General features: G+C 53.2%; 2 protein-coding genes and 1 pseudogene across 3 annotated transcripts in view; 2 read left to right on the top strand and 1 right to left on the bottom strand.

Moving 5' to 3' along the window:
* The first annotated feature begins 1074 nt into the window (after nt 1-1074).
* NR1D1 (nuclear receptor subfamily 1 group D member 1) lies at nt 1075-8854 on the top strand. The gene is made up of 8 exons (XM_035299684.2): nt 1075-1641; nt 4305-4643; nt 4918-5006; nt 5110-5254; nt 5608-6251; nt 6553-6738; nt 7526-7736; nt 8365-8854. The coding sequence occupies exons 1-8, from the start codon at nt 1611-1613 to the stop codon at nt 8562-8564; spliced, it is 1845 nt and encodes a 614-aa protein (XP_035155575.1). The 5' UTR covers nt 1075-1610; the 3' UTR covers nt 8565-8854.
* THRA (thyroid hormone receptor alpha) overlaps nt 7781-26569 on the bottom strand; it is a 32725-nt gene continuing 13936 nt past the window's right edge. The window contains exons 3-9 of the mRNA XM_035299685.3: nt 25460-25527; nt 24790-24890; nt 17950-18097; nt 17110-17315; nt 14811-14957; nt 13111-13369; nt 7781-12451 (exon numbers count right to left, since the gene is read on the bottom strand). Coding sequence (XP_035155576.1) covers nt 12201-12451; nt 13111-13369; nt 14811-14957; nt 17110-17315; nt 17950-18097; nt 24790-24890; nt 25460-25527 — 1180 coding nt within the window. The 3' untranslated portion in view covers nt 7781-12200. The remainder of the gene's footprint in view (nt 12452-13110; nt 13370-14810; nt 14958-17109; nt 17316-17949; nt 18098-24789; nt 24891-25459; nt 25528-26569) is intronic.
* LOC118153695 (large ribosomal subunit protein eL21 pseudogene) lies at nt 15719-16279 on the top strand (annotated as a pseudogene). Its single transcript, XR_013535486.1, has one exon. The product of XR_013535486.1 is annotated as a large ribosomal subunit protein eL21 pseudogene (transcript).

The following is a 26569-nucleotide window of genomic DNA, read 5'->3' as shown; positions in this document are numbered from 1 at the left end:
GGATTACAGGCATGAGCCACCATGCCTGGCAATACTGGCTGTTTCTAACCCCTGTTCAGTGTTTCGCTTATTTTTATCTACCCACCTCCCTATTCAGGGTGGGCAGATGAAACTAGCAAGGGACTTCTGACCTTGGGCCAGTCACTTCTCCTAAGTCTCATGTTCCCCACTCATAAAAAGAGGGAGGCTTAAAATGATCCTCATGTTCTCCTCTGAGTGGTAATCTTCCGTGGAATTCAAATTCTACCCTCCAGCACGGAGGGGCGGGAGTGTCACTCTGCCCCCAGCCCCTACCTTCTCTCTTTCCCATTACTTTAGGACCTCAAAGCACTTTCACTATTAAGTTCCCCCGTTGCCCTTTTTATTTCCCAAAGGGAAATGACTCACCCCAAAGTCAACTGGAGTGGGTGGAGTGGTGTCATACAAGCAAACAGGGAGTCCCTACAGACGTCCCTACCTCTGTGGCAGCTCCTTCCCCCAGAGGTGTTCTCTCTAAGGGGAACAGAAGGGAAAAGGGGTCATATTTCCTTTCCTTCTCTGAACTTTGTCCCGAAGCAGACAGCAGCCTGAACTCCTGGCTCCAGGAAAATCTCCCTCCCCGGCTTCTCTCTCCTCAGTCACCAGTAACCTCAGGACGAGGTCAGTCCCGCAATCACGTGAAGCCCTCACGTTTGCAAGGTTTGCAGAAAGGGCCTCTTAGCTTTGATCTCCCAGAGAGCAGCCAAGCTTGCCAGTCCCTCCCCAGAAATTCACATGCCCCTGCCATACAGGCTTTCTAAACACGCCACCCTGACTCTTCAGCGCACCCCACCCTACTCCACTCTCAGCTCCTCCCCGGTCCCGGCAAACGCTGTGCAAGGCAGAAAGGGGAAAGCATGCAGTCCGCCCACTTTGTCAGTGGACTACAAATCCCGACAGTCTTGTCGCTGCGCAGGCGCACGGAGCTCAACGTGCCGGCTGTTGGAAAAGTGTGTCACTGGGGCACGAGGCGCTCCCTAGGATCACATGGTACCTGCTCCAGTGCCGCGTGCGGCCCGGGAACCCTGGGCTGCTGGCGCCTGCGCAGAGCCCTCTGTCCCAGGGAAAGGCTCGGGCAAAAGGCGGCTGAGATTGGCAGAGTGAAATATTACTGCCGAGGGAACGTAGCAGGGCACACGTCTCGCCTCTTTGCGAATCGGTGCCCCGTTTCTCCTCATCACCTACTTACTTCCTGGTTGCAACCTCACTCCCTCTGGGACTTTTGCACCGGGAGCTCCAGATTCGCTACCCCGCAGTGCTGCGGAGCCGCCAGGCAGAGGCACCCCGTGCACTGCAGAGACCTGACCCTCCTTGCTACCTTCTAGCCAGAACTACTGCAGGCTGATTCCCCCTACACACTCTCTCTGCTCTTCCCATGCAAAGCAGAACTCGGTTGCCTCAACGTCCAACCCTTCTGCAGGGCTGCAGTTCGGCCGCCCCAAGACCTTGCTGCAGGGTGCTTCAGATCCTGATCTTGAGTTGCGGGGTCGGCTCTCCGCCCTTAGCCAGTGCCCAGCGGGCAACAGCGGCGATCGCAACCTCTAGTTTGACTCAAGGTCCAGTTTGAATGACCGCTCTCAGCCGGTGAAGACATGACGACCCTGGACTCCAACAACAACACAGGTACTGAGATTCCTTTACTATCCATCTTCTTTTCTCTGTCACTGTCTTCCCATCTGCATCTACGCCTTATAACAAGAGGAACTTTGTGAAGGACCGGGGACTCCCTCGGCCCAGAGATTTGCTAACATGCTGCGGGGCTTTAGTGTGGGATTTCCAAAGCGGGTTGTTCGGGCTGGGAATGCTCCCAGAAACGCCCCATCACCACCCCTCAGAGTCCCAAAGCTCCCTTGAGCCTCGAATCCCGTGGTGGGAGGAAATGGAGAAGGGGTACGGTGGTGAAGCGAAGAATTTAGGGAGACTGGGAGCTTTAGGACAGTGCCCCGAAATGGCTCCATCTGTCCACTACCTGCAGCTGTGGTATGCCTGGCCTCAGAAAACGGACCCCCTTCCCTCTTGTCTTCCCCTTCCTCTAGTTCCTGCAGGCGCGAGGTAATCTGAGAAGCAGTGGCGCGATCAGGGCTCAGGGAAGGAGGGGCTAGGGGAATCGGTCGGATCTCACTGGGGAATCCTCAGTGACAGGAGAGAGCGACACTTGAGGAGTCCGGAGCGTGGTGCCCAGCCCGAGGGAGGGCACCTACAGGGCCCCGGCCGCTGGGAGGGCTCACATGGCTCTAGAGCCGGGCCCACGTGCTGCGTTTGTTTTCATTCAGCAGAAGCTGTAGCCGCCACCCCATTGGTCGTTGCCTCCCGGCCTCGTTACATAATGAGCTCCGCCCCCCCGGTCGCCTCGGCAACGCGTGTTCCCTTCTGTCCTCCCCTAGGTTGTCCCAGCCCTGCTAGCGTTCGGGGTCCTGCCCAAGACCGGGTCGCCGGGGAGGGGCGGGGAGGAGGGGGGGTTACTGCTCTCGATTGACGGGAAGCGGGGAGGGCGGGGCCTCGAGTTCCGGGGTTCCTCGTTGGGGAGCCACGTGCGAGAGGCACACGTGGAGCGGGGACGTGAGGCCGGCTGAGGGCCCAGCTCCCGCCCTGCCCCGCCCCGCCGGGATCTGGGTGAAGCTGGGCTGACTCACCGCCCCCGCCTGCCTCCTTTTCCGGTCCGCCTGCCCGGCCGGCTCCCCACCATGACCAAATCAGAGTAACATGGAGCCATCCCTGACCTTTCATGGCCTTGTGCTTACCTTCCTTAAGGAGACCTCACCCCAACCATTGTCACTCCTTTCCTCTTCACTGTATTTGCACCTACTTCACTGTACTGCATTTAGACTCAGCTTCCCCACATTCCAAATTCTCAGTTCCCCAAGATTCTCTTTCCTTAGTTCTGCGAGCACTGTCTTACCCTGATCTCCACCAAAAAAGCTGCAGTTTGCCTACTAAGGGCTCCCCAAAGCAGTTGCACCCCACAATCATAGCTGAATTGATGCTGTCCTCTCTCTTCTCACAAAAAGGAAAACTGAGACCCAAAGAGGGGAGTTGATGTCCTCTAGGTCACAAAACAAATTGATAGTGATGGGTCTAGACCTAGACTCTTTTGAGTGTGCCCCTCACTTTCAAGTTGGAAGCGGAAGCCTCTGCATGAAGGTCTCACTCCCTTTTGGGGGATGGGTGAACTAGGTCAACTTCATTTACCACCAACTAATGATTCCATCCCCCACCTCGGCCCTGAAACTGTGGGAGCTGGTGTGTTGTGCAACTATTTTCCAAGGAGCTGGGTTCACCCTGACCAACCTTGAGCTATTTTAGGGCCACCCTGCCCAGTTTAGTGTGTGTCAGTGGGTGAGCAAGACATGTGCCTCTGCAGACAGTGGCATGGTGTGTGTCAGCTCACACGTGTCCTGGAATCCTCCCTTCTCCCACCCCGCCCATGGCAGGCCAATCTAGGTGTTTGGCAGAGGTGTGGCAGGCAGGTCACCTTTTTCTCCTGCTAATACCACGGGAGCACAGCCACCTGGTTGGCAATGTAACCAGAGGGTCAAAGTCCCTGAGTGGCTAGAGAGCCAAAGTCATTACCAGGCTGAGGTCTGAAGGGGGAATTTTAGAGCCCTAGGCTGGACAACTTGTACTTCCACCTCCTGGAACTCGCACCGCTAAGTCCTTTCTGGACACAGAGATAGAGTCCACTGTGACTCACTCTCTTACAGGCCAGGGGAACCAGGCTGGGCAGATTCCTTCCCTTCAGTTCCCTCAGAGAATATATCTCCCAGACTAGGGGGAATGTGACCGTCTTTCTTTTGTAAGACCTCCACTGTCTTTACTGTTGACTAGATATTCCTCCATGGTCCATGGTCTCATCCCAGGAATGATCTTAGTGTTAAAATCAGCAGCTGGGTTTTTGTTTTTTTGTTTTTGGAGGACTGGGCACTGTGAATGGTGCTCAGCTGCTCATCCCATCCCCTGATCTTCCACTGACAACTAAGTCATTAGCTGCAGTCGATATCCCAAGGAAGGCATATAGGGAAGTTGGGCAAGTATGGGAGATGCCATAGGGGTCAAGCCTCACACTCAAAGCAGGAGCTGCACGTGTCCTGCAAAGGGTCATGGGTGTTGCTTTGCCATGCTGTGTCTACTGTGTGTTGGGAAATTGCTTATTAACTTCAAGATTAGGGGCTCTATATGGTGAACTGAGTGGCCAGCAGTTTTGGGGAGACAGGTGGGGATGAGCCCAGTGGCACCCTAGGTCCGAGACATGGCAGCTGACACCCCCTTTCCTTTTGTTCTCCCTCCAGGTGGTGTCATCAGCTACATCGGTTCCAGTGGCTCCTCCCCGAGCCGAACCAGCCCTGAATCCCTATATAGTGACAACTCCAATGGCAGCTTCCAGCCCCTGACTCAAGGCTGCCCCACCTACTTCCCACCGTCCCCCACTGGCTCCCTCACCCATGACCCAGCTCGCTCCTTTGGGTCGGTTCCACCCAGCCTGAGTGATGAGGGCTCCCCTTCTTCCTCATCTTCCTCGTCATCCTCCTCCTCCTCCTTCTATAATGGGAGCCCCCCAGGGAGTCTACAAGTGGCCATGGAGGACAGCAGCCGAGTGTCCCCCAGCAAGAGCACCAGCAACATCACCAGTGAGTACCTTTCCAGCTGACTCGTAAGGGAAGCAGGCCCAGGTAGATTGGGAATGGGTTTTCCCGTGACACAGGTCTCACCAGGGCCTACTGTGGCTTTAGGGATTTCTCCTAGAGTAGCACCAGCCCCTCTTCAGTCCAGTCTAGTCACTCTCTTGACACTGGAGTTCCTCCTTAGCTTTTCCCTCTTGGGATCTCCCACCCAGAAAGCCTCCATACCTCTGGCCGTTCAGCCTGGCCTCTCCTGCTCACCTGCTGCCTGTCTCTTCCACAGAGCTGAATGGCATGGTGCTACTGTGTAAAGTGTGTGGGGATGTTGCCTCGGGCTTCCACTACGGAGTGCATGCCTGTGAGGGCTGCAAGGTGAGGCGGGCTGGGGGTAAGGGCAGGGGCAGGTGGCCCCCTTCCCCAGAACACAGAGGTGCAGCCATGATGGAGGTGGTGACTAACCACCCCTGCCCTCCAGGGCTTTTTCCGTCGGAGCATCCAGCAGAACATCCAGTACAAGAGGTGTCTGAAGAATGAGAATTGCTCCATCGTCCGCATCAATCGCAACCGCTGCCAGCAGTGTCGCTTCAAGAAGTGTCTCTCCGTGGGCATGTCTCGAGATGGTAAGGCAGCATCCCCACATCCTCCCGCTTCCTTCCACCCAAAGTTTCTGAATTAGTCCCTCCCTTTTAAAAAGTCCCAAATGGAGACACATCATACTATGAATCACATTTGCACGGGGGATGTCCATCCTTCATCTGCTTGGGTCAACATAAACTTCTATCCCATTGGTCCCTTGGGTCACCTCCTACCAGCAATCCCTCCTTGGGAAACCCCCTTGTTGGGTGCGGCCTTGCTGGTTTTAGTTTTGCTGTGAAACCCCAAGCCTTCAGGGCCTTGCCCTTTCAGGAGGAAGGAAGGAAGAGAAACACGTGAGTGTGGTTGAGAACTTCCTGACACTGTTATCCTGTCTCAGCTGTGCGTTTTGGGCGCATCCCCAAACGAGAGAAGCAGCGGATGCTTGCTGAGATGCAGAGTGCCATGAACCTGGCCAACAACCAGTTGAGCAGCCAGTGCCCGCTGGAGACTTCACCCACCCAGCACCCCACCACAGGCCCCATGGGCCCCTCACCACCCCCTGCTCCGGTCCCCTCATCCCTGGTGGGCTTCTCTCAGTTCCCACAACAGCTGACGCCTCCCAGATCCCCCAGCCCTGAGCCCACAGTGGAGGATGTGATATCCCAGGTGGCCCGGGCCCATCGAGAGATCTTCACCTATGCCCACGACAAGCTGGGCAGCTCTCCTGGCAACTTCAATGCCAACCATGCATCAGGTAGCTCTCCAGCCACCACCCCACATCACTGGGAAAGTCAAGGCTGTCCACCTGCCCCCGATGACAATAACACCTTGGCCACCCAGCGTCATAATGAGGCCCTAAATGGTCTACGCCAGGCCCCCTCCTCCTACCCTCCCACCTGGCCTCCTGGCCCTGCACACCACAGCTGCCACCAGTCCAATAGCAATGGGCACCGTCTATGCCCCACCCACGTGTATGCAGCCCCAGAAGGCAAGGCACCTGCCAACAATCCTCGGCAGGGCAACTCCAAGAATGTTCTTCTGGTAAGAGCATGGGGGCGGGTGGGCGAATTAAGAAGGTCGGGAGGACCTGGCAGAACGGACTTAGCACAGGGCAGTTGCGTGTTCCTGGAGGCTGAGTGTGGGGACTTCCTCTTCCCAGGAGAGAATGTCTTGTCTTGCATGGGCTCTGCCTGGGAACCCCTGATCACTGCTTTATCTGAAAGACCCATCCTCCAGGGCCAAGCCCCTAGTCCAGGCAGAATCTGGGGTCCAGCTCAGCTTGGGGAGTCCAACTCACCCAGCCTGGCTGACACTCCCTTCCCTCAATCCCTTCCTCCCCCAGGCATGTCCCATGAACATGTACCCACATGGACGCAGTGGGCGAACGGTACAGGAGATCTGGGAGGATTTCTCCATGAGCTTCACGCCTGCTGTACGGGAGGTGGTAGAGTTTGCCAAGCACATCCCTGGCTTCCGTGACCTTTCTCAGCATGACCAAGTCACTCTGCTTAAGGCTGGCACCTTCGAGGTGAGTGACCGTTTATGCTTCCTGCTCTTGTTTGTTTTGAGATGGAGTTTGGCTCTTGTCACCCAGGCTGAGCGCAATAGTGCAATCTCCACCTCCTGGGTTCAAGTGATTCTCCTGCCTCAGCCTTCCGAGGAGCTGGGATTACAGGTGCCCGCCACTGTGCCTGGCTAATTTTTGTCTTTTTGGTAGAGACAGGGTTTCGCCATGTTGGCCAGGCTGGACTTGAGCTTCTGACCTCGTGATCCACCCACCCTGCCCTCCCAAAGTGCTGGGATTACAGGCATGAGCCACTGTGCCTGGCCACTTCCTGCTTTTGACCTTGGGAAGGATCCAGCAGAAAGCCTTGGTTTCTGGGGTGGGCTGGACCTCTGAAAGGTTTTGGAACCCAGTATCTTTGTCCTTATAGCCTCTGATTGGTGGAAGGGGCTGAGCTGCTGCTGCTGCTGCTGCTGCTGCTGCTGCCTCTGGATAGCTGGGACTTCTGTCATCTCAGCTGGAATTTAATCACAATCCATTACACTGAAGCACCCATTCTAGACAAGAGCAGGTTAATGTTGGTGAATGCCTTGCAATGTCACAGGTAGTGACAAAGTTGACACTCAGATTCAGGCTGATTAGATCCCAAAGCCATCCACTTGGGCTCCCTCATTGCCCATTCAGAAACAAGCCCCACTCTACTGAGAAATGGAAGGCAGCACCACTAATAAACCCTTTGGCAAACTACAGGGGCGATTTGGTCAGCGTTCCTCCCACTCTACCCAGGATGACTGTTCCTCCACCCCACCAGGTGCTGATGGTGCGCTTTGCATCATTGTTCAACGTGAAGGACCAGACAGTGATGTTCTTAAGCCGCACCACCTACAGCCTGCAGGAGCTCGGTGCCATGGGCATGGGAGACCTGCTCAATGCCATGTTCGACTTCAGCGAGAAGCTCAACTCCCTGGCGCTTACTGAGGAGGAGCTGGGCCTCTTCACCGCGGTGGTGCTTGTCTCTGCAGGTAGGTCAAGCTCTCACCTGACCCGGGGGAGGAGGCAGACGCAGTTCAATTCAACACACCTTTTATGGAGTACCTACTCTATGCCAGGCCCTGCACCGGGCACTGGGGATACAGACATGATTCAGACACAGTCTAGCTTGGGAAACAGACTCATGCCCGACTAATTATAAAACAGTGAGATAAGTGTCACAGTAGAAGCATGAACCAAGGAAGCACAGACAACTATTTCTGCCTGGGGGAGCTGGAGAAGGAGGTGACACTTGAGTGGGGCCTCAAAGGACAAGTAAGATGTTGCCAGGCAGAGAAAGGGGGAAGGGCATCCCAGGCAGAGGGAACTACAGAGCAAAAAGCAAGGGAGCCGGGCCATGTTCGGCCTGTTCGGGAAGGGAAGGTGCTCTTACGGGATGGGAGGTGACCAGCCCTCCTGAGCCCACACTCCCAGCATTTGGGCCCCTCCTGCTCTTGGGGCAGAGGCCTGGGAGAAGGTGTGGCGCTCCTCCTCCTTCCCCATCGGCCCTCTGGGGGGCTTCAGGGAGAGGCTGCATTGCCTGCCAGGTCCTCGCAGACCTCCGGTTCCTCCTCCGAGGAGCTCGGGGAGTCCGCCTCACTGCTGTCGTCTTCCCCACAGACCGCTCGGGCATGGAGAATTCCGCTTCGGTGGAGCAGCTCCAGGAGACGCTGCTGCGGGCTCTTCGGGCTCTGGTGCTGAAGAACCGGCCCTTGGAGACTTCCCGCTTCACCAAGCTGCTGCTCAAGCTGCCGGACCTGCGGACCCTGAACAACATGCATTCCGAGAAGCTGCTGTCCTTCCGGGTGGACGCCCAGTGACCCGCCCGGCCGGCCTTCTGCCGCTGCCCCCTTGTACAGAATCGAACTCTGCACTTCTCTCTCCTTTACGAGACGAAAAGGAAAAGCAAACCAGAATCTTATTTATATTGTTATAAAATATTCCAAGACGAGCCTCTGGCCCCCTGAGCCTTCTTGTAAATACCTGCCTCCCTCCCCCATCACTGAACTTCCCCTCCTCCCCTATTTAAACCACTCTCTCTCCCGCACAGCCCTCCCCTGGCCCCCTGATTTGTTCTGTTCCTGTCTCAAATCCAATAGTTCACAGCTGAGCTGGCTTCTGTGGTGTGTGCTCGTTTGGGGGGTGGGGTGGAAATACTGCCAAGGCTGGGGGGGGCCACCTCTCCATCTGGTCAGTTTGTGGGGTGGGTACTCTGCCAGCAGATGGGAGGATATAGGGAAACAGCACACAAGTCTAAGGGGGGTGCCCAAGGGGGTTATTTTCATCATATATTTATTACATAAATATATAGTAAAATAGACGAGCAACAATTACCATAAAAATATCTTTCTTTAAAATCCTGACCCAAAACACAACGGGGTGAAAAATCGCACATAACAGACATACTGATTGTCAACGTGGGGCGGGAGGAGGAGCCCCTCAAGTCACACCTACCGGTCCCACCCCTCCCTGGGGAAGAGACCTACCTCCTTCCCTGTTTCTGGCCACAGCCCCCCTCCCTCCAGCCCAGCACCAGCTTCTCATACATTCAGTAGTGCCTCTGGGCAGTGTCCCCCTCCCCCTGCCCAGGAGTTTCCAGGGCAGGAGTTACTGTCCTCCTTATGGACGGTGTCTCTGTCACACGCCCTGCCCTCTCCCAGCCCTGCAGACCCGCCACCAGGAGAAGGGGTAGGGGATCCTCCCCCACCCTCCCCAAGTCTGAGCAGGGAGGAGGCTGGATGAGGTATGTGTGTTATGAGTGATGGGAGGGGCAATACTGAGATAGAGAGGCAGGTGGTGGGGGCAGGGTAGTGGTCATGGCTCTGGCACCCCCTTGTCCTGGCCTGGCCTGGCCCCCTCGTCCTATTCCCAGCAACCCGCCCTCCCACCGATACTATACCTGCTGCTCCACCCTGCCTGCCCTAGTGCCTGGGCCAGTACTGAGGGAGGCATGCTGAGCACCCACGTCAAGGCCATCCCCCTCATTAGCACCAATGGCCCCCAGGAGAGGGCCCTGTCCCCCACTTCCACAGCAGGGACTGGGACAGCTGCCTCTCTAGAGCAGGTGCATAGCACTCCTGAGTCGCCCTGGCTCCTCCCCTACCACATGTACTCACTCACACATTCACACAGAGGAACGCACGCATACACCCCACATCATCAAGGGGGAGGGGAGGGGTCTGGGGAGGAGGGAATCACAGCTCATATGATTGGGGAGGGTGGGGGAGTCCCAAGTGCCTGTAAGAGGCCAAGGCTCTTCAAGGCCTTTTCTCTGCCGTGTCCATGGCTGAGAATGGGGATGGAGGGGTTGGGGTGGGGATGGAGGGATGGGGAAGACAGCAGACAGGTCAGGAATTCCACTGGGCCCCCAGGCGTGGGAAGAAGGTACAAGAGGGCCTACCCATGGGACTGGAGTAATACAGGAATCAGCACTCCAGGAGAGAGAGGGGGAGAGAGAGAGAGAGAGAGAGAGAGAGAGAGAGAGAGGATAGAGACAAAGACAGCAGGGCAGTCTGGGCCCCAGCAGGGTGGGACAGGCACATGCACAGGTGACAGCGGGTGCTCCTCCAGGCCCTCCACCCCTTTTGGAACACCTGAATGATGGGGGAAGGACAGTGCCCTGGCAGACAGCATAGCAGTGCCTTCCCATGTGCGTGTGTGTGTATGTAGGTGTGTGTGTAGGGGGCTGTGGCAGGCTGAGAGTCAGGGTGGGGTGGCAGGTTCCCCACTGCTTAAGACATTTTTGCCCCAATAGTGCAAAGCGCAGGAAGCCCTGGCACCCCTCCCCCCACCCCCTGCCCCAATCCCCATGGCTTCCGGGGGCATCTATGTCCACCCATCCATCCCTGCCGACATGCAGCCCTGAGCCCAGCACCCTCTGGTCTGCTCTGTCCCACCCCCACCTCCTGCTCCCATGGGAGGACCACCTCCTCTCTCCCTCTCTCCCCTGAGGAGTGGGCAGCAGCCACAGGGACGGGGAGAAGGGGAGCTCACCCAAGTGCAGACCAACAGAGCACCCTCACCAGGAGGGTGGGAGGGGCTCAAGCCAAAGTCCCTGAATTAGAGAAAAGAAGAGGGGAACAGATCCCAGGGCAGAGGGGCAGCTGGCCAAAAGAGCTTGAAAGAAAAAGGAGCACCAACCACCTCCTCCCCTGTGGCCCTGACTAAATGTCACTTATCTAAACACCCCCATTTGGGTGTCTGCCCACCCAGAGTTAGTGCAGTGAGTGGGGGAGAAGGAGGGCAGAGGTTAGAGAGAGCCCAGAAGACAGGGGAAACAGGGAAACAGAGTGCCTAAGGGGGCGGGGAGCTCTGGGAGATGCTCACGCACAGCCCCCTGCCCCCCCACCCCTCCCCCACCAATGCAGCAGCATCCGGTTTCTGGCTAATACTGCAGGATATGAGGAGGGTAGGAGCTGGAGCCACAGTTTTTCCTGGGTGGGTGCCAAGGTTTAGAAGGAGGAGGTGGACAGGGAGAGGCCCCTAGGGCTGGGCACTTAAAGGGGAGCTGTGAGGGTGGCAGGGCAGGCTGGTGAGGGGCCAGCTGGCATCCAGCGTGAGAGGTAGATGGAACTCAGCGGGCACGAGTGGCAGAAAGCAGAGGATGTACTAGGGTTGGGGGGTGCCAAAGGGGCACAGAGGGCGGGGCTCGGCAAGGGGGTGGCCAGGACCCTGTTGTGTTAACTCACAGCTCTGATCGGCAGCCCTACCCTTGGGGCTCTGGTGTGGGGCATTTCTGTCTGATGTGGGGGGAGGAGGGGCAGCTCTCAAAGTGCATGGGGTGGTAAGGGGGGGGTCCCTCCCCTCTGGTCAGCCTCAATTAATAACTTAATATCATCTCTCTCTATCGCTCGCTCTCTCTTTTCTGTATATTTCTGCCTAGTTTTCTTCATTTGTCTTTTCCCCTTGCTTGGTTTTCAAAGTGCAGTTAGAATAACTATAAATTTTAACCTCCGGGGGAGGAGCCAAGCTAAGCCGGTCTTTGTACCCAGGCACCTGGGGAAGTAGGGTGGCCCTCAGCCTGGAGGGGAGACCTAGGCCAAGGAACTGGGTGGGGGCTCGCTCTTGTGTGTGTGTGTGCAGGGGGTGAGTTGAGGGCATCTTCCCCCAGGCCACTTCCTCCTTCCCCTACGGTCAAGATGGCTTGTCCCACCTCAGCCCCCCTGCGCTTCCCCTACCTTCTGAGAGGACGGGGTCCTGGGAACTGCAGGATGCGGTCCCCAGCCTCCCACACTGTCCTTTCCATAGCAAGTTCATTTGTTTGCCCTGTCCCAGGGCTGGAGGTCTGAGGAGGGACCTGGGCAGTGCGGGTGTGTGTGTGGGAGCTGAATCTATCCAAGGACGAGAGGAAGGAGAGAAGAGGTGTGTGTGGGGGGGTCTCCCTCAGCCCCCAGCTCTGCCCCTTCTCTCCAGGCTCCTCCCCACCAGCTCCGCACACCCTCTGGCCGCCTGAGGCTTTAGACTTCCTGATCCTCAAAGACCTCGAGGAAGAGTGGGGGGAAGAGTTCGGTGGGGCACTCGACTTTCATGTGGAGGAAGCGGCTGGCGTGGCAGGCCCCAATCATGCGGAGGTCAGTCACCTTCATCAGCAGCTTGGGCCAGAAGTGCGGAATGTTGTGTTTGCGGTGGTTGACGTAGTGCTCGAATGCCAGCAGGTACGCCTCCTGACTCTTCTCGATCTTGTCCACACACAGCAGGCCCGAGCGGTCTGTGGGGAAAGAGGGGTGTGAGGGGCGAGGGGCTGGCCCAGGGCCTGGAGATGGGGAGGGCGAGGTGTAGGGGGGCGGGAAGAAAGGACTAGAGGGGAGACAGAGGCAGAGAGACTGGGGGAGGTGAGGGGAGAAGCTCACGAAGGGACGTGGGCAGGAAAAGCATAGGGCGGAGGTGGCTGGGGAGTGGAGAGGGGTAGGGGGGCTAGGTAGATGGGGTAACATGACAACAGAGGGCCTGGGGCTGGGGCAGAGAGGACTGGGGTTGGTGGTCAGAGAGGTGGGGTGTGGAGGGGGTAGGGAGGGGACTCCAGATGGGTTTGGGAGACAGAGGAGGGATGGGGGATGGAAGATGGCAGAAAACAAAGCAGGGAGTGTGGAACCAAGGGAAATGTGAGTGACAGAGGACAGAGGCAGAGAGAAGGATGGAGGCAAAGGCAGGAAAAGGCACAGAGCAGGGATGGGGAGGCAAAGGACCAGCCTGGGAAACGAGTGAGGAGTGGGTGACAGAGCAAGGGATAGGGGACAGGGGATGGTTTGGGTGACAGAGATTTAGCCTGGAAGAAGATTCAGGAGGGAGTTGAGTACCAGGTGGGGCTCCAGCCAATCTCTGGGACCCCTGGAAGCTTCTGAGCCCTCCCGGCCAATCAGCAGGTACCTGTTGACATTAGCAGCACAGCCTGCAGCAGAGCCACTTCCGTGTCATCCAGGTTAAAGGCAGAGAGTGACTTGCCCAGTTCAAAGATGGCGTCGGAGACTACGCCCAGGCCACCATTCTTGAGCTGCTCCCGCTTGACGGCCATCTCCCCACTCAGCGTCAGTGTGTCGCTCTCAGGGTCATAGCGGACAGCTGCCCGCAGGGACATGATCTCCATGCAGCACCCCTTCAGGAGGATGATCTGGTCTTCGCAAGGCAGCTGTGGAGCAGCAGGGCCACAGGAGCACTCAGCACACCCCTCCCCGCGTCCCTGAGTCTCCATGGAGTGTCCTCCAGGGGCCGTGAGGCTGGTGAGGCCCATATCGACCTCAGCCAATAGCATGGACTCTGAACAGCTGACCCTGTGTTAGGCCACGTGCATGCACTATTTCATTTAAGCCTCACAATTATATGTGTGAGGCCGGGTGCAGTGGCTCGCATTTGTAATCCCAGCACTTTGGAAGGCCAAGGCAGGCAAATAACTTGAGGTCAGGAGTTTGAGACTAGCCTGGCCAGCATACATGGTAAAACCCTATCTCTACTAAAAATACAAAATTAGTCAGGTGTGGTAGCATACACCTGTAGTCACAGCTACTCAGGAGGCTAAGGCAGGAGAATCACCTGAACCCAGGAGGTGGAGGTTGCAGTGAGCCAAGATAGCGTCACTGCATTCCAGCCTGGGCAACAGAACCAGATTCCATTTCAAAAAAGAAAAAATAAATAAATTATGCCTGTGAGTTAGCACCCATCATCACGCCCAGCCCACACTAGATGGGAACACTGAGGCGCAGGGGATGGAGGTAACTTGTCCCAGGTCACAGGGCTGGTAGGGCAGCCCGTTTCCAGCACTAGTGCTCTGGAAAATGAGAACTTTCAGATTGCCTGGAGCTGGGTGGCCGCATAGATTTGAGGGATGAGGGGCTGCAGAGAGGGGCACTTGCAGCCAGCTGGTTTCTTAGAGCAGCTAGACCTTGGTGTGTGTCTCTGTGTGTGTTGTGTGTATGGGAGTGCTGGGAGGGTGTGTGTCTATGTATTTGTGTATGTGTCTGTGTGCTAGGTGTGTGTCTCCACGTGTGTGCCTGTGTGCTGTGTGTGAATGTGTGTGTGTGTGGCTGTGTATGTATCTGTGTGTCTGCGCTGAGTGTGTGTCTGTGTGTCAGTGTGCTAGGTGTGTGTCTGTGTGCTAGGTGTGTATCTGTGTATGCATCTGTGTGTGTGCCTGTGTGCTGTGTGTTTGTGTCTGTGTGTGTCTGTGTCTGTGCTAGGGGTGTGTGTATGTGTCTGTGTGCTGGGTGTATGTATCTGTGTGTGTGTATGCTGGGTGTGTCTGTGTGTGTGCCTGTGTGCTGGGTATGTGTCTATGTGTGTATGTGTTTGTGCATGTGTCTGTGCTAGGTGTGTGTGTGTGTGTATGTCTGTGTATGCATTTGTGTGCTAGGTGTGTGTGTGTCTATGTTGTGTCTGTGTGCTGCGTGTGTGTGTATCTGTGTGTGTGTGTGTGTGTGTGTGTATGTATCTGTACGTGTGCCTGTGTGCTGGGTATGTGTTGATGTACAGGAATTGCTCCTTGTCCAGAGAACCTCAGATGAGCTTGTACTGGGTGACCAGGGGAGCAGGTTTCCCTCCAGCACACGATGTCTCTCCTCCCTGCTGCCACTCACCTCGGAGAACATGGGCAGTTTTTTGGCAAAGTCCACCACACGGGTGATGGCTGGGGTGATGATCTTGGTAAACTCGCTGAAGGCTTCCAGGTCCACCTTGTCTCCATCCGGCATGGAGACAATGGGTGACTGGCCAATGTCCTCAGGCTAGAGAGAAAGACAGGGGTCAGCTGGGGCCGCAGCCCCCTTTCAGCCGCTAACTGAGGCCCCCCTGCCCACCAGGGGGAGCTCCAAGGCAGCTTGGGGAAGAGGGGCCATCAGTGCCTGAGTCCCAGCCCCAAAGCTTTTTCCTTCACCTAGAGCAGAGCCAGAGCTCCAAGTCAGCTGATAATACCAATGGCAATAACAGTAGTAGCAGCTACAATGGCTGAATACTTAATATGTGATCAGGCATCAGGCTGCATGCTTTATATGCCTTATCTCATTTCATCCTGACCGCAATCCTAAAAGGAATAATTATGATAATCACCATTTCACAGATGTGGAAACTGTGCATGGGGCAGCTAAGTAATAAGGCGAAAGTCCTATGACTAGCAGGTGGTAGGACCAGGGTTTGAACTCAGGCAGTCTGACTCCTGACTGCCACGTTGCTTGGAATCAGTGCACCCTTAACAGTTCACTGTGCCACCCCTGACATGCTCCACCAGGAACCAGGAGCCAGGACCCAGGTTTCTGCCTTCCTTCACCATACAGAGCCAACTGTCCATCTCCTGCCAAACTGACCATTTCTTTTTGAGACAGGGTATTGCTCGGTTTTCTGGGCTGGAGTGTAGTGGTATGATGATGGCTTACTGCAGCCTTGACCTCCCGTGCTTAGTGGATCCTCCTGCCTCAGCCTCCTGAGTAGCTGGGACTACAGGCATGTACCACCACACCCAGCTAATTTAAAAATTATTCGCCTTTTGGCCGGAACCGCCATCTTCCAGTAATTCGCCAAAATGACGAACACAAAGGGAAAGAGGAGAGGCACTCGATACATGTTCTCTAGGCCTTTTCGAAAACATGGAGTTGTTCCTTTGGCCACATATATGCGAATCTATAAGAAAGGTGATATTGTAGACATCAAGGGAATGGGTACTGTTCAAAAAGGAATGCCCCACAAATGTTATCATGGCAAAACTGGAAGAGTCTACGATGTTACCCAGCATGCTGTTGGCATTGTTGTAAACAAACAAGTTAAGGGCAAGATTCTTGCCAAGAGAATTAATGTGCGTATTGAGCACATCAAGCACTCTAAGAGCCGAGATAGCTTCCTAAAACATGTGAAGGAAAATGATCAGAAAAAGAAGGAAGCCAAAGAGAAAGGTACCTGGGTCCAACTGAAGCGACAGCCTGCTCCACCCAGAGAAGCACACTTTGTGAGAACCAATGGGAAGGAGCCTGAGCTGCTGGAACCTATTCCCTATGAATTCATGGCATAATAGGTGTTAAAAAAAAATAAAAGACTTCTGGACTGTATATAAAAAAAAAATTATTCATAGAGGCCAAGCATGGTGGCTCACACCTGTAATCCCAGCACTTTGGGAGGCTGAGGTGGGTGGATCACTTGAGGTAAGGAGTTCAAGACCACCTTGGCCAACATGGTGAAACCCCTGTCTCTACTAAAAATATAAAAATTAGCCAGGCATGGTGACGGACACCTGTGATCTCAGCTACTTGAGAGACAGGTGGGAGAATTGCTTGAACCCGGGAGGCGGAGGTTACAGTGAGCCGAGATCATGCCACTGCACTCTAGCCTGGGCAATAGAGTGAGATTCTTTATTGAGAAAAAAAATTACTTGTACAGGTGGGTTCTCCGTATGTTTCCCAGACTGGTCTTGAACTCCTGGGCTCAAGCGATCCTCCCACCTTGGTCTCACAAATTGCTGGGATTATAGCCATAAGCCACTGCATCTGGTCCTGACTAATCATTTACTTAGCATCTAACTTTACCAGGGCCTAACACAATGCCTGGCACCCAGCAGGTGCTCAAAAATACTGTGACATGACTGTATCCTTACCCTTTCCTCCCAGTCATTATGGACAGAAAAAAGAAGAGAGGTCACCCCTGCTCCCTGGAAATTCGATGAGGAAGGTAAGGCCCTGTCCTCATGGAGCTCCCGATTGGTTGGAGTAGGCAGGGTCCAGACAGCAAGGACACAAACACAAGTGTATAAAATTTGGACAGCAAAGGTGTGAAGAGGATAAATTTTGAGTTGGATTACACTAAGAAGACTTCCTGGAGGTGGCAAGACTCTGAGCTCACTCTCCTCTCCCTGCCACCTGGCTGCTGCTCTCCACATGCCCCCTTTCTCCTTACCAAGAATTTCCGCTTCTGCTTCCAATGGCTGCCCTGGGCATTGGTGCTGCGATGGGCCTCTGTGGCGACGTGGATCAGATCCCACTCTTCAGGAGTGGGCTCTGGTCGCTGCTGCAATGATCGGATCATCTCCTCCTTCCGCCGCCGCTCCCGGTTCTGCTCAATCAGCTTACGCTTGGCCACCCGCTTTGAGTCATCTAGAACCACTGTGAACAGAGAGGTACACAGTCCTATGCATGGCACCCTCCATACCCTCTCCATAATGCTCCCAGAATCTACTCTTCTTAGAGTACAGGTTGGGGAAACTGAGAGCCTTGGAGGCTAAGTGACTTCCCAAATCACCTAGCAATTGGGCGGCATGAATCATGATTAACCCCCGGGACCATGTCAACAGCAGTTTGGGCTGATCCAGATGAATATCATGTTCTGGTCTAACAGGTTATGGTGATGGTGGTTACCACAAGATCCTGCCACCCAATCCCCAGCCAATGGAAGATGCCCTGTCTCATCTAGAAGTAGGATGCCTTCCCTGGGAGTCAAGAGCAATGTGCTACGGTGGGTGCCCAGGAGCTCCTCCTACCAAGCGAGTTCCTCTCTTAAGGCCCTCAAGTGTTATAAGGCAGGTAGGCACTGCAGCCCACACAGGGATCCTGTTGCCTTTTCTGCAGGAAAGAGGGCAGCAGAGACCAAGACACTTAAACATTCTGCCCTCAGCCTGACCTGGACTGGACTGCCACTCTGCCCTGTGGGCCCTGAGGTACCCTGGAAGGGAGCTGCCCTCCCGGAACTCATCCTCAGCCCAGGCCACCTGGCTCTATTTGCGCCACCCGGGCCCCTTACAGTCCATGGCCATGCCCACGGCGATGCACTTCTTGAAGCGGCACAGCTGGCACTGATTGCGGGTGATCTTGTCAATGACACAGCAGCTGTCATATTTGCAGGAATAGGTGGGATGGAGGTTCTTCTGGATTGTGCGGCGAAAGAAGCCCTGGGGTGGGGGGAGATGGAGCAGGCTGTGATCATGACATGACTTCCCCTTCCTGAACCAACCATGAAGTTTACTGGGGGTCAGGGGTGGAGAGCAAGGAAGGCAAGATCAGTGAAGGGACCTGACATCCTCTTGATAACATGAGTCCAGGATTATTGGGCTTGAGGACCTGAGAAATACATGCCCTCAGCCCCCAGGCTGCTGAGGGGTTGGGGGTGTCTGCGTAGTAGTGGTGGCAGAGGTAGGAATGATGACCACAGCAGGCAGCTTTGAACCTGGGATAATATGAGGTGTTATGGGTCCTTAAGGAATAGCAGCTTTGGAAATCCAAGGAAAACCTAATTTTCCATCTTGCTAAATGACTCTAAAAACAACTTATCTTTACTAAGTGACTGACATTGACCAAAAACTGGCCCTAAAACAATTCTCCTATATGTTGCCTGTTGCCCATGCAGGTGGAATTCATAAAACAGGGGGACCAAAAAAGTCGAGGAAAAGGTACTGAGTATGAACTCTAGCAGGGGAAGAGAAAAATTTCAATTCTACATATTGGGATTCACCTTAATTATTTTAGACAGACATAATTTTATTATTTTCGTTCTTGTTGCCCAGGCTGGAGTGCAATGGCGTGATCTCGGCTCACCACAACCTCTGCCTCCGGGGTTCAAGCGATTCTCCTGCCTCAGCCTCCCTAGTAGCTGGGATTACAGGCATGCATCACCACACCCAGCTAATTTTGCATTTTTAGTAGAGACGGGGTTTTTCTTTTTCTTTTTTTTTTCTTTTTCTTTCTTCTTTTTCTGAGACAGGGTATTTCTACGTTGGTCAGGCTGGTCTTGAACTCCCGACCCTGGTGATCTGCCTGCCTCAGCCTCCTAAAGTGCTGGGATTATAGGCATGTGCCACCACGTCCAGCTAATTTTGTATTTTTAGTACAACGGGGTTTTTCCATGTTGGTCAAGCTGGTCTTGAACTCCCGACCCCAGGTGGTCTGCCCGCCTCAGCCTCCTAAGGTGCTGGGATTACAGGCATGAACCACTGCACCCAGCCAGGATTCACCTTTATATTAAAGGAAAAACCTCAAAAATCAAGATGATTGCAATAATATGAAGAGTTAATATTTGTTCATATTTATGTCAGTCACTTAGTAAAGATAAGCCTTGCCTGATGGGCGCAATGACTCACACCTATAATCCTAGCACTTTGGGAGGTTGAGGCAGGCAGATCACTTGAGGCCAGGAGTTCAAGATTGAGATGGGCCTGTCCAACATGGTGAAATTCCATCTCTACTAAAAATACAAAAATTGGCCAAGCATGGTGGTGTGTGCCTATAGTCCCAGCTACTCTGGATGCTGAGGTGGGAGGATTGCTTGAGCCCAGGATGTCAAGGCTGCAGTGAGCTATGATCGCACCACTGCACTCCAGCCTGGGTGATAGAGACCTCATTTTAAAAAAATAACAGAAACAAAAACCCAAAAGATAAGCCTTGTCTTTCATGGAACACCACAATGAACCCTCAGGACAATCCTATGAGGTAGGAATTGTTACCGCCTCCACTTTGCAGACTAGCAAATTGCTTGGTGAGACGAAGCAATTTGCCCAAAGTCATGTGGCCAGTGGGCAGCAGGGTCAGAACTGGGCCTCAGGTATGGGACACCAAGGTCCAAGCTCTCAGATTCCAGAGGCTATTAAAATCAGCAAAGGTGGCCAGGTGCGGTGGCTAACATCTGTAATCCCGGCACTTTGGGAGGCTGAGGCGGGTGGATCACGAGGTCAGGAGTTCGATACCAGCCTGGCCAACATGATGACACCCTGTCTCTACTAAAAATACAAAAATTAACTGGGTGTGGTAGTGGGTGCCTGTAATCCCTGCTACTTGGAAGGCTGAGTCTCTGTCTCCTGGGAGAATTGCTTGAACCCAGGAGGCAGAAGTTGCAGTGAGCCCAGATCATGCCACAGGACTCCAGCCTGGGTAATAGAACAAATTTTTTTTTTTTTTTTTTTTTTTTTTGAGACAGAGTCTCACTCTGTCACCAGGTGCCAGGCTGGAGTGCAGTGGTGTGATCTCGGCTCACTACAACCTCCGCCTCCCAGTTCAAGCAATTCTCCTGCCTCAGCCTCCTAAGCAGCGGGGATTACAGGTGCTTGCCACCACACCCAGCTAATTTTTTGTATTTTTAGTAGAGACGGGGTTTCACCATGTTGGCCAGGACGGTCTTGATCTCTTGACCTCATGATCTGCCCGCCTCAGCCTCCAAAAGTGCTGGGATTACAGGCTTGAGCCACCATGCCTGGCCAAGATTTTATATTTAAAAAAAAAATCGCCAAAGGCACCTACCAAAGATACAGATTCCTGGGCCTCACTCTAGAACTACAAAATCCAGCTATCCAGGGGTGGGGCCAAGGCATCTCTGTCTTTTCAGGGTGCTTCCCTGGGACTCAGACGTTCATGACGGTAAAAGATCCTTGCTCCATGCTACACTGTATTGCTTCCAGAAGGATTGTATTCCTTCTGCTAGGGAACTCTAAACCCCTTGTGGTCTCGGTTTGGCTGACACCAAGAAAGAAACTTCAAGCCTTAACTTGTTTTTAATTTTCTTAAAACCCCACCCACAGTCCCCCAACTTTTTTTTTCTAAGACAGGGTCTTGCTCTGTCGCCCAGGCTGGAGTACAGTGGCATAATCACAGCTCACAGCAGCTTCAACCTCCCAGCCTCAAGTGATCCTTCTTCCTCAGCTGCCTGAGTAGCTGGGACCACAGGTGTGCACCACCATGCCTGGCTACTTTTTAAATTTTTTTGTAGGAACAGGATCTCATTATGTTGCCGAGGCTGCTCTTAAACTCCTGGGCTCAAGCAATCCTCCCACCTTGGCCTCCTAAAGCGCTGGGATTATAGGCATGAGCCACCATCCTGGGCCTTTAATATATAAATAATTGTTTCTTTTTTCCTTTTTTAGACAGAGTCTCACTCTGTCGCCGAGGCTGGAGTGCAGTGACATGATCTTGGCTCTCACTGCAACCTCTGTCTCTCAGGTTCAAGAGATTCTCCTGCCTCAGCCTTCCAAGTAGCTGGGATTACATGTGTGCATCACCACACCCAGCAATTTTTTTTTAAAGATGTAGTCCCATTCTGTTCCCCAGGCTGGGGTGCAATGGGGCAATCTCAGCTTACTGCAACCTCCGACTCCTGGGTTTAAGCAATTCTCTTGCCTCGGCCTCCCGGGTAGCTGGGATTACAGGTGACCGCCACAATGCCCAGATAATTAAAAAAATTTTTTTAGCAGAGACGGGTTTCTCCATGTTGGCCAGGCTGGTCTCAAACTCCTGACCTCAGGTGATCCACTTATCTCAGCCTCCCAAAGTGCTGGGATTACAGGCATGAGCCATCATTCCCGGCCACAGTCGGCTAATTTTTGTATTTTTAGTAGAGACAGGGTTTTACCATGTTGGCCAGGCTGGTCTCCAATTCCTGACCTCACTCATTCATTCATTTGCTCATTCATAATCCCTCCTCTGCCACTCACAGGAAAATTGCCTAACTTCTCTGGGCCTCAGTTTCTTCATCTATAAAATGGGATAATCACCAGGCACGGTGGCTCATGCCTGTAATCCTACCACTTTCGGAGGCCAAGGTGGGTGGATCACCTGAGGTTGGGAGTTTGAGACCAGCCTGACCAACATGGAGAAACCCCATCTCTATTAAAAATACAAAGTTAGCCAGGCATGGTGGCACATGCCTATAATCCCAGCTACTCATGAGGCTGAGGCAGGAGAATCACTTGAATGTGGGAGGTGGAGGTTGTGGTGAGCGGAGATCGTGCCATTGCACTCCAGCCTGGGCAACAAGAGGGAAACTCCATCTCAAAATAAATAAATAAAATAAAATAAAATGAGGATAATCATTCTATCTACCTTACAGGATTGCTGAGAGAATTAAATGAGATAATTCACTTGAAGTGTTTAAAACAGTGCTGTGGGGTGCAGTAACCTCAGGTGATCTGCCTGCCTCAGACTCCCAAAGTATCGGAATTTAAATAATTCTGTTCCTTGGAAGGCCTTGCATTTTTAGGAGGTGATCCTGGAAACGCTATCCAGGCTGAAATGATCAAGGTGACATCTAATCAGGTCTCCCAAACACTTTGGCAGGCAAACGCAGGAAGATCACCTGAGATCAGGAGTGCGAGACCAGCCTGGCCAACATAGTGAAACCCCATCTCTACTAAAATTATAAATATTAGCAAGGCTTGGTGGTGCATGCCTGTAATTCCAGCTACTTGGTAGGCTGAGGCAGGGAGAATTGCTTGAACCCAGCAGGCAGAGGTTGCAGTGAGTCAAGATCATGCCATTGTACCCCAACCTGGGCAACACAGCAAGACTCTCTCAAAAATAACGACAAACAACAATTAGGCCTCCCAAAGTCTATGACCTTGTCCCCTTTGACAGGAAGAACCTGCTGTCCTCTTCTTCTCTGTGCTCCCACTATGCCCCCATCACTGGCTCTCACTCTTTTAGGTGCATTGGAAACACCCCAGGATTCTGTTAAAAGGAAAGTTCCTGGACTCCACCACAAAAGGGTTCTGAGTGAGTAAGAGTAAGATGAAGCCTGGGAATCTGCATTTTAACTAGTACTGCAGGTGGTCCATGAACCACATTCTGAAAAACACTGATGGGCCAGGTGCAGTGGCTCACGCCTGTATTCCCAGCACTTTAGAGGCTGAGGAGGGTAGATCATGAGGTCAGGAGTTCGAGAGCAGCCTAACATTGTGAAAACCTGTCTCTACTAAAAATACAAAAGTTAGCTGGGCATAGTGGCACACACCTATAATCCCAGCTACTCGGGAGGCTGAGGCAGGAGAATCACTTGAACCCAGGAAGTAGAGGTTGCAGTGAGCTGACACCTTGCCATTAAACTCCAGCCTGGGTGACAACTCTGTCTCACACACAAAAAAAGAAAAAAGAAAAACACTGATTTTTGTTTCAAGTCTGTCTCTCTCTGACAGGCTGTGAGCAGCTTGAGGGCAGGGTACGTACTACACTCTCACACCTAATAATATACTGAACGAATAGGCAATAGCTTGCATTTATCAAATGCTTCTATGTGCATGGCACTATTTATTTATTTGAGACTTTTTTTTTTTTTTTGAGACGGAGTTTCACTCTTGTAACCCAGGCTGGAGTGCAGTGGCGTGATCTTGGCTCACCGCAACCTCCGCCTCCCGGGTTCAAATGATTCTCCTGCCTCCGCCTCATGAATAGCCAGGACTACATGCACGCACCACCACACTCAGCTAATTTTTTTATATTTTTAGTAGAGACAGGGTTTCACCATGTTAGCCAGGATGGTCTCCATCTCTTGACCTCATGATTCTCCCACTTTGGCCTCCCAAAGTACTGGGATTACAAGTGTGAGCCACCACACCCAGTCTGTTTTATTTACTTATTTATTTATTGAGATGGAGTTTCACTCTTGTTGCCCAGATTGGAGTGCAATGGTACAATCTCAGTTTACTGCAACCTCCATCTCCTGGGTTCAAGCAATTCTCCTGCTTCACCCTCCCGAGTATCTGGGAATACAGGCATGCACCACCACGCCCAGCTAATTTTGTATTTTTAGTAGAGATGGGGTTTTTCCATGTTGGTCAGGCTGGTCTCAAACTCCCGACCTCTGGTGATCCACCCGCCTCGGCCTCCTAAAGTGCTGGGATTACAGGTGTGAGCTGCCGCACACAGCAATAGGGAGAGTTATCTTTTATGTTTTCTTTTATTTTGAGACAGAGTCTTGCTCTGTCACCTAGACTGGAGTGCAGTAGCACCATCACAATTCACTGCAGCCTTAACTTTTTGGGTTCAAGCAATCCTCCCACCTCAGCCTCTTGAGTAGCTGGGACTATAGGCATGCACCACCACACCTAGCTAATTTCTTTAATTTTTATTTTGTAAAGACAGGGTCTTGCTATGTTGCCCAGGCTGGTCTCAAACTCCTGGGATCAAGGGATGCTCCCACCTTGACCTTCCTCCCAAAGGACTGGGATTTTTAGGCGTGAGCCACGGCATCCAGTGTTACTGTTTTAAACACTTCAAGTGAATTATCCCATTTAATTTTCCCAACAATGCTAGAAGGTAGATGGAATGATTATCCTTATTTTATAGATGAAGAAACTGAGGCTAAGAAAAGCTAGGCAATTTTCTTGTGAGTGGCAGAGGAGGGATTATGAATGAATGAGTAGCAGAAGAGAAAGTGGCCAGGCGCAGTGGCTCACTCCTATAATCCCAGCACTTTGGGAGGCCAAGGCAGGTGGATCACCTGAGGTCAAGAGTTCAAGACCAACCTGGCCAACATGGTGAAACCCCGTCTCTACTAAAAATCCAAAAAAATTAGCTGGGTCTGGTGGCACATGCCTGTAATCCCAGCTACTTGGGAGGCCGAGGTAGGGGAATTGTTTGAACCCGGTAGGTGGAGGTGGCAGTGAGCTGAGATCATGCTACTGCACTTCAGCCTGGGTGACAAGAGTGAAATTCCATCTCAAAAAAAAAAAAAAAAAAAAAAAAGAAGTGATGACCTAACAGGTGGGCTTTAGGTGACATATTGACATATTTATAGATTTTGTCTGTCGTGCCAGGTTCTGAGAGACTTAAAGGGAGTAAGATGGGGCTCAGGTGGCAGGGGAGGGGCAGGAGGTGGCTTCCATACCTTGCAGCCCTCACAAGTGATACAGCGGTAGTGATAACCAGTTGCCTTGTCCCCACACACGACACACTGCTCGTCTTTGTCCAGGTAACTAGGGATATACCCTGGGAGGAAGGAAAGGATGGAGGAAGGCAGGCATGGCTTGCAGTCCCAGCACAGAGGCCCTCACACTTTTCCCCTTCCCTCAACTTTTTGTTTTTGGCCCCTCTCCTAGACCAGCCTCCCTGGTAGAATCCTAGAGAGACACTGGGGGTGAACTTGCCCATCCTCTGCCCTAAGAGTATGAAGAATCTCAGGTCTTCTGATTGCCCATTCAGGGCTTTCTTCTTGCTCTATCTACAAGGCAGAGGATGGTGGGGAGGGAAAAATAAGTGTCAGCAGCTCACTGGGGAGGGGAAAGCCCCTCAGTCCTTCAGCTCAGGTCCTGATTCCAGTGGGGCCTCAGATGAGGGTGTTAGGGAAGGAGGGAAGAGGCCTTCATGATCTAATACACCCTCAAAAGCAGGGTACATCCCCCATCACCTTTCTCACCCCAGACAAGGCCATCCCAAGCCCTCTAGGAGGCTCCCCGCAGGGAACACAGGAGCTGCTGGGACACGTCCAGGTCCGGAGGAGGCCTGGCCAGGTTTGGTGGGGTCGGGTGTGGAGAAGGGGCACGCATGGCCAGCCTCACCTGACATGCTGGTTTTCAGGGAACATTGGCCGTTCTTTCTTTTTCTCTTTCCATCTGGTGACCTGGCACTGGATGGGGGTAAAGTGGATAGAATCACAGAGCAGTCTTTGGGCAACCCCCTTCTCCTCCGAGAGGCTTATACAATCCCCCCAGGCCTGATTCTTTCCATTTTGTGTCCTCATTCTACCTCCCTCGACCCCCCTGGGTCAGCTGACAATGCTTAAAAGGGTCCAGCTATCTGGAAGCTGCAGGAGAGAAAGATAAGGGGCTTGGCTGCAGCACAAACCTGCTCTAGAGCCCCAACACACACACGTTCACCCGCCAGAAGACCCGAAGCACACCTGAAGCTCCCATCATCCACGGGACATCCTCATCTTGTAGTACATGATAAATACGCTGGAAGAATTCTCAGGATATGCTTAGAGCTACGTAACCTATAGAACACACACATACATATGCAACATAACACTGGCGCGGATGAATAACCATGCAGCCTTCGCCATAAACCCAAGTATAGTAAGTATGCGCCAGGGCTGACATATCTGTGTAATTTCCGGGGCATTGTTTTTTTGTTTTTTTTTTTAATTGAGATGGAGTTTCGCTCTTGCTACCCAGGCTGGAGTGCAATGGTGCAATCTCGGCTCACCGCAACCTCCGCCTCCTGGGTTCAGGCAATTCTCCTGCCTCAGCCTCCTGAGTAGCTGGGACTACAGGCATGTGCCGCCACGCCCAGCTAATTTTTTGTATTTTTAGTAGAGACGGGGTTTCACCACGTTGACCAGGATGGTCTTGATCTCTTGACCTCGTGATCCACCCACCTCGGCCTCCCAAAGTGCTGGGATTACAGGCGTGAGCCACCGCGCCCGGCCTCCAGGGCATTCTTAATGTGCTATACGACCTCCAGGATATGCCCATGTGTTACGCAGCCCTCTGCACAGGCACCTCATGAACTCACCCCCATCCCTCCCGTGTGCAGGTGTTGCTTGAGTTCCACGTCATACACACATGCTAAGTAACCCACAGCAATGGAAAACACTAGAGCCACCCTCTGCACAGCCTACATTTAACAGAGCAGCAAGCTGAGGCCCCACTTGTGCCTGGTGACACCAT

The sequence above is a fragment of the Callithrix jacchus genome, chromosome 5 (genome assembly GCF_049354715.1).
Source record: "Callithrix jacchus isolate 240 chromosome 5, calJac240_pri, whole genome shotgun sequence".
Taxonomy (NCBI): Eukaryota; Metazoa; Chordata; class Mammalia; order Primates; family Cebidae; genus Callithrix; species Callithrix jacchus.
This window is presented reverse-complemented; position numbering and strand designations above follow the sequence as displayed.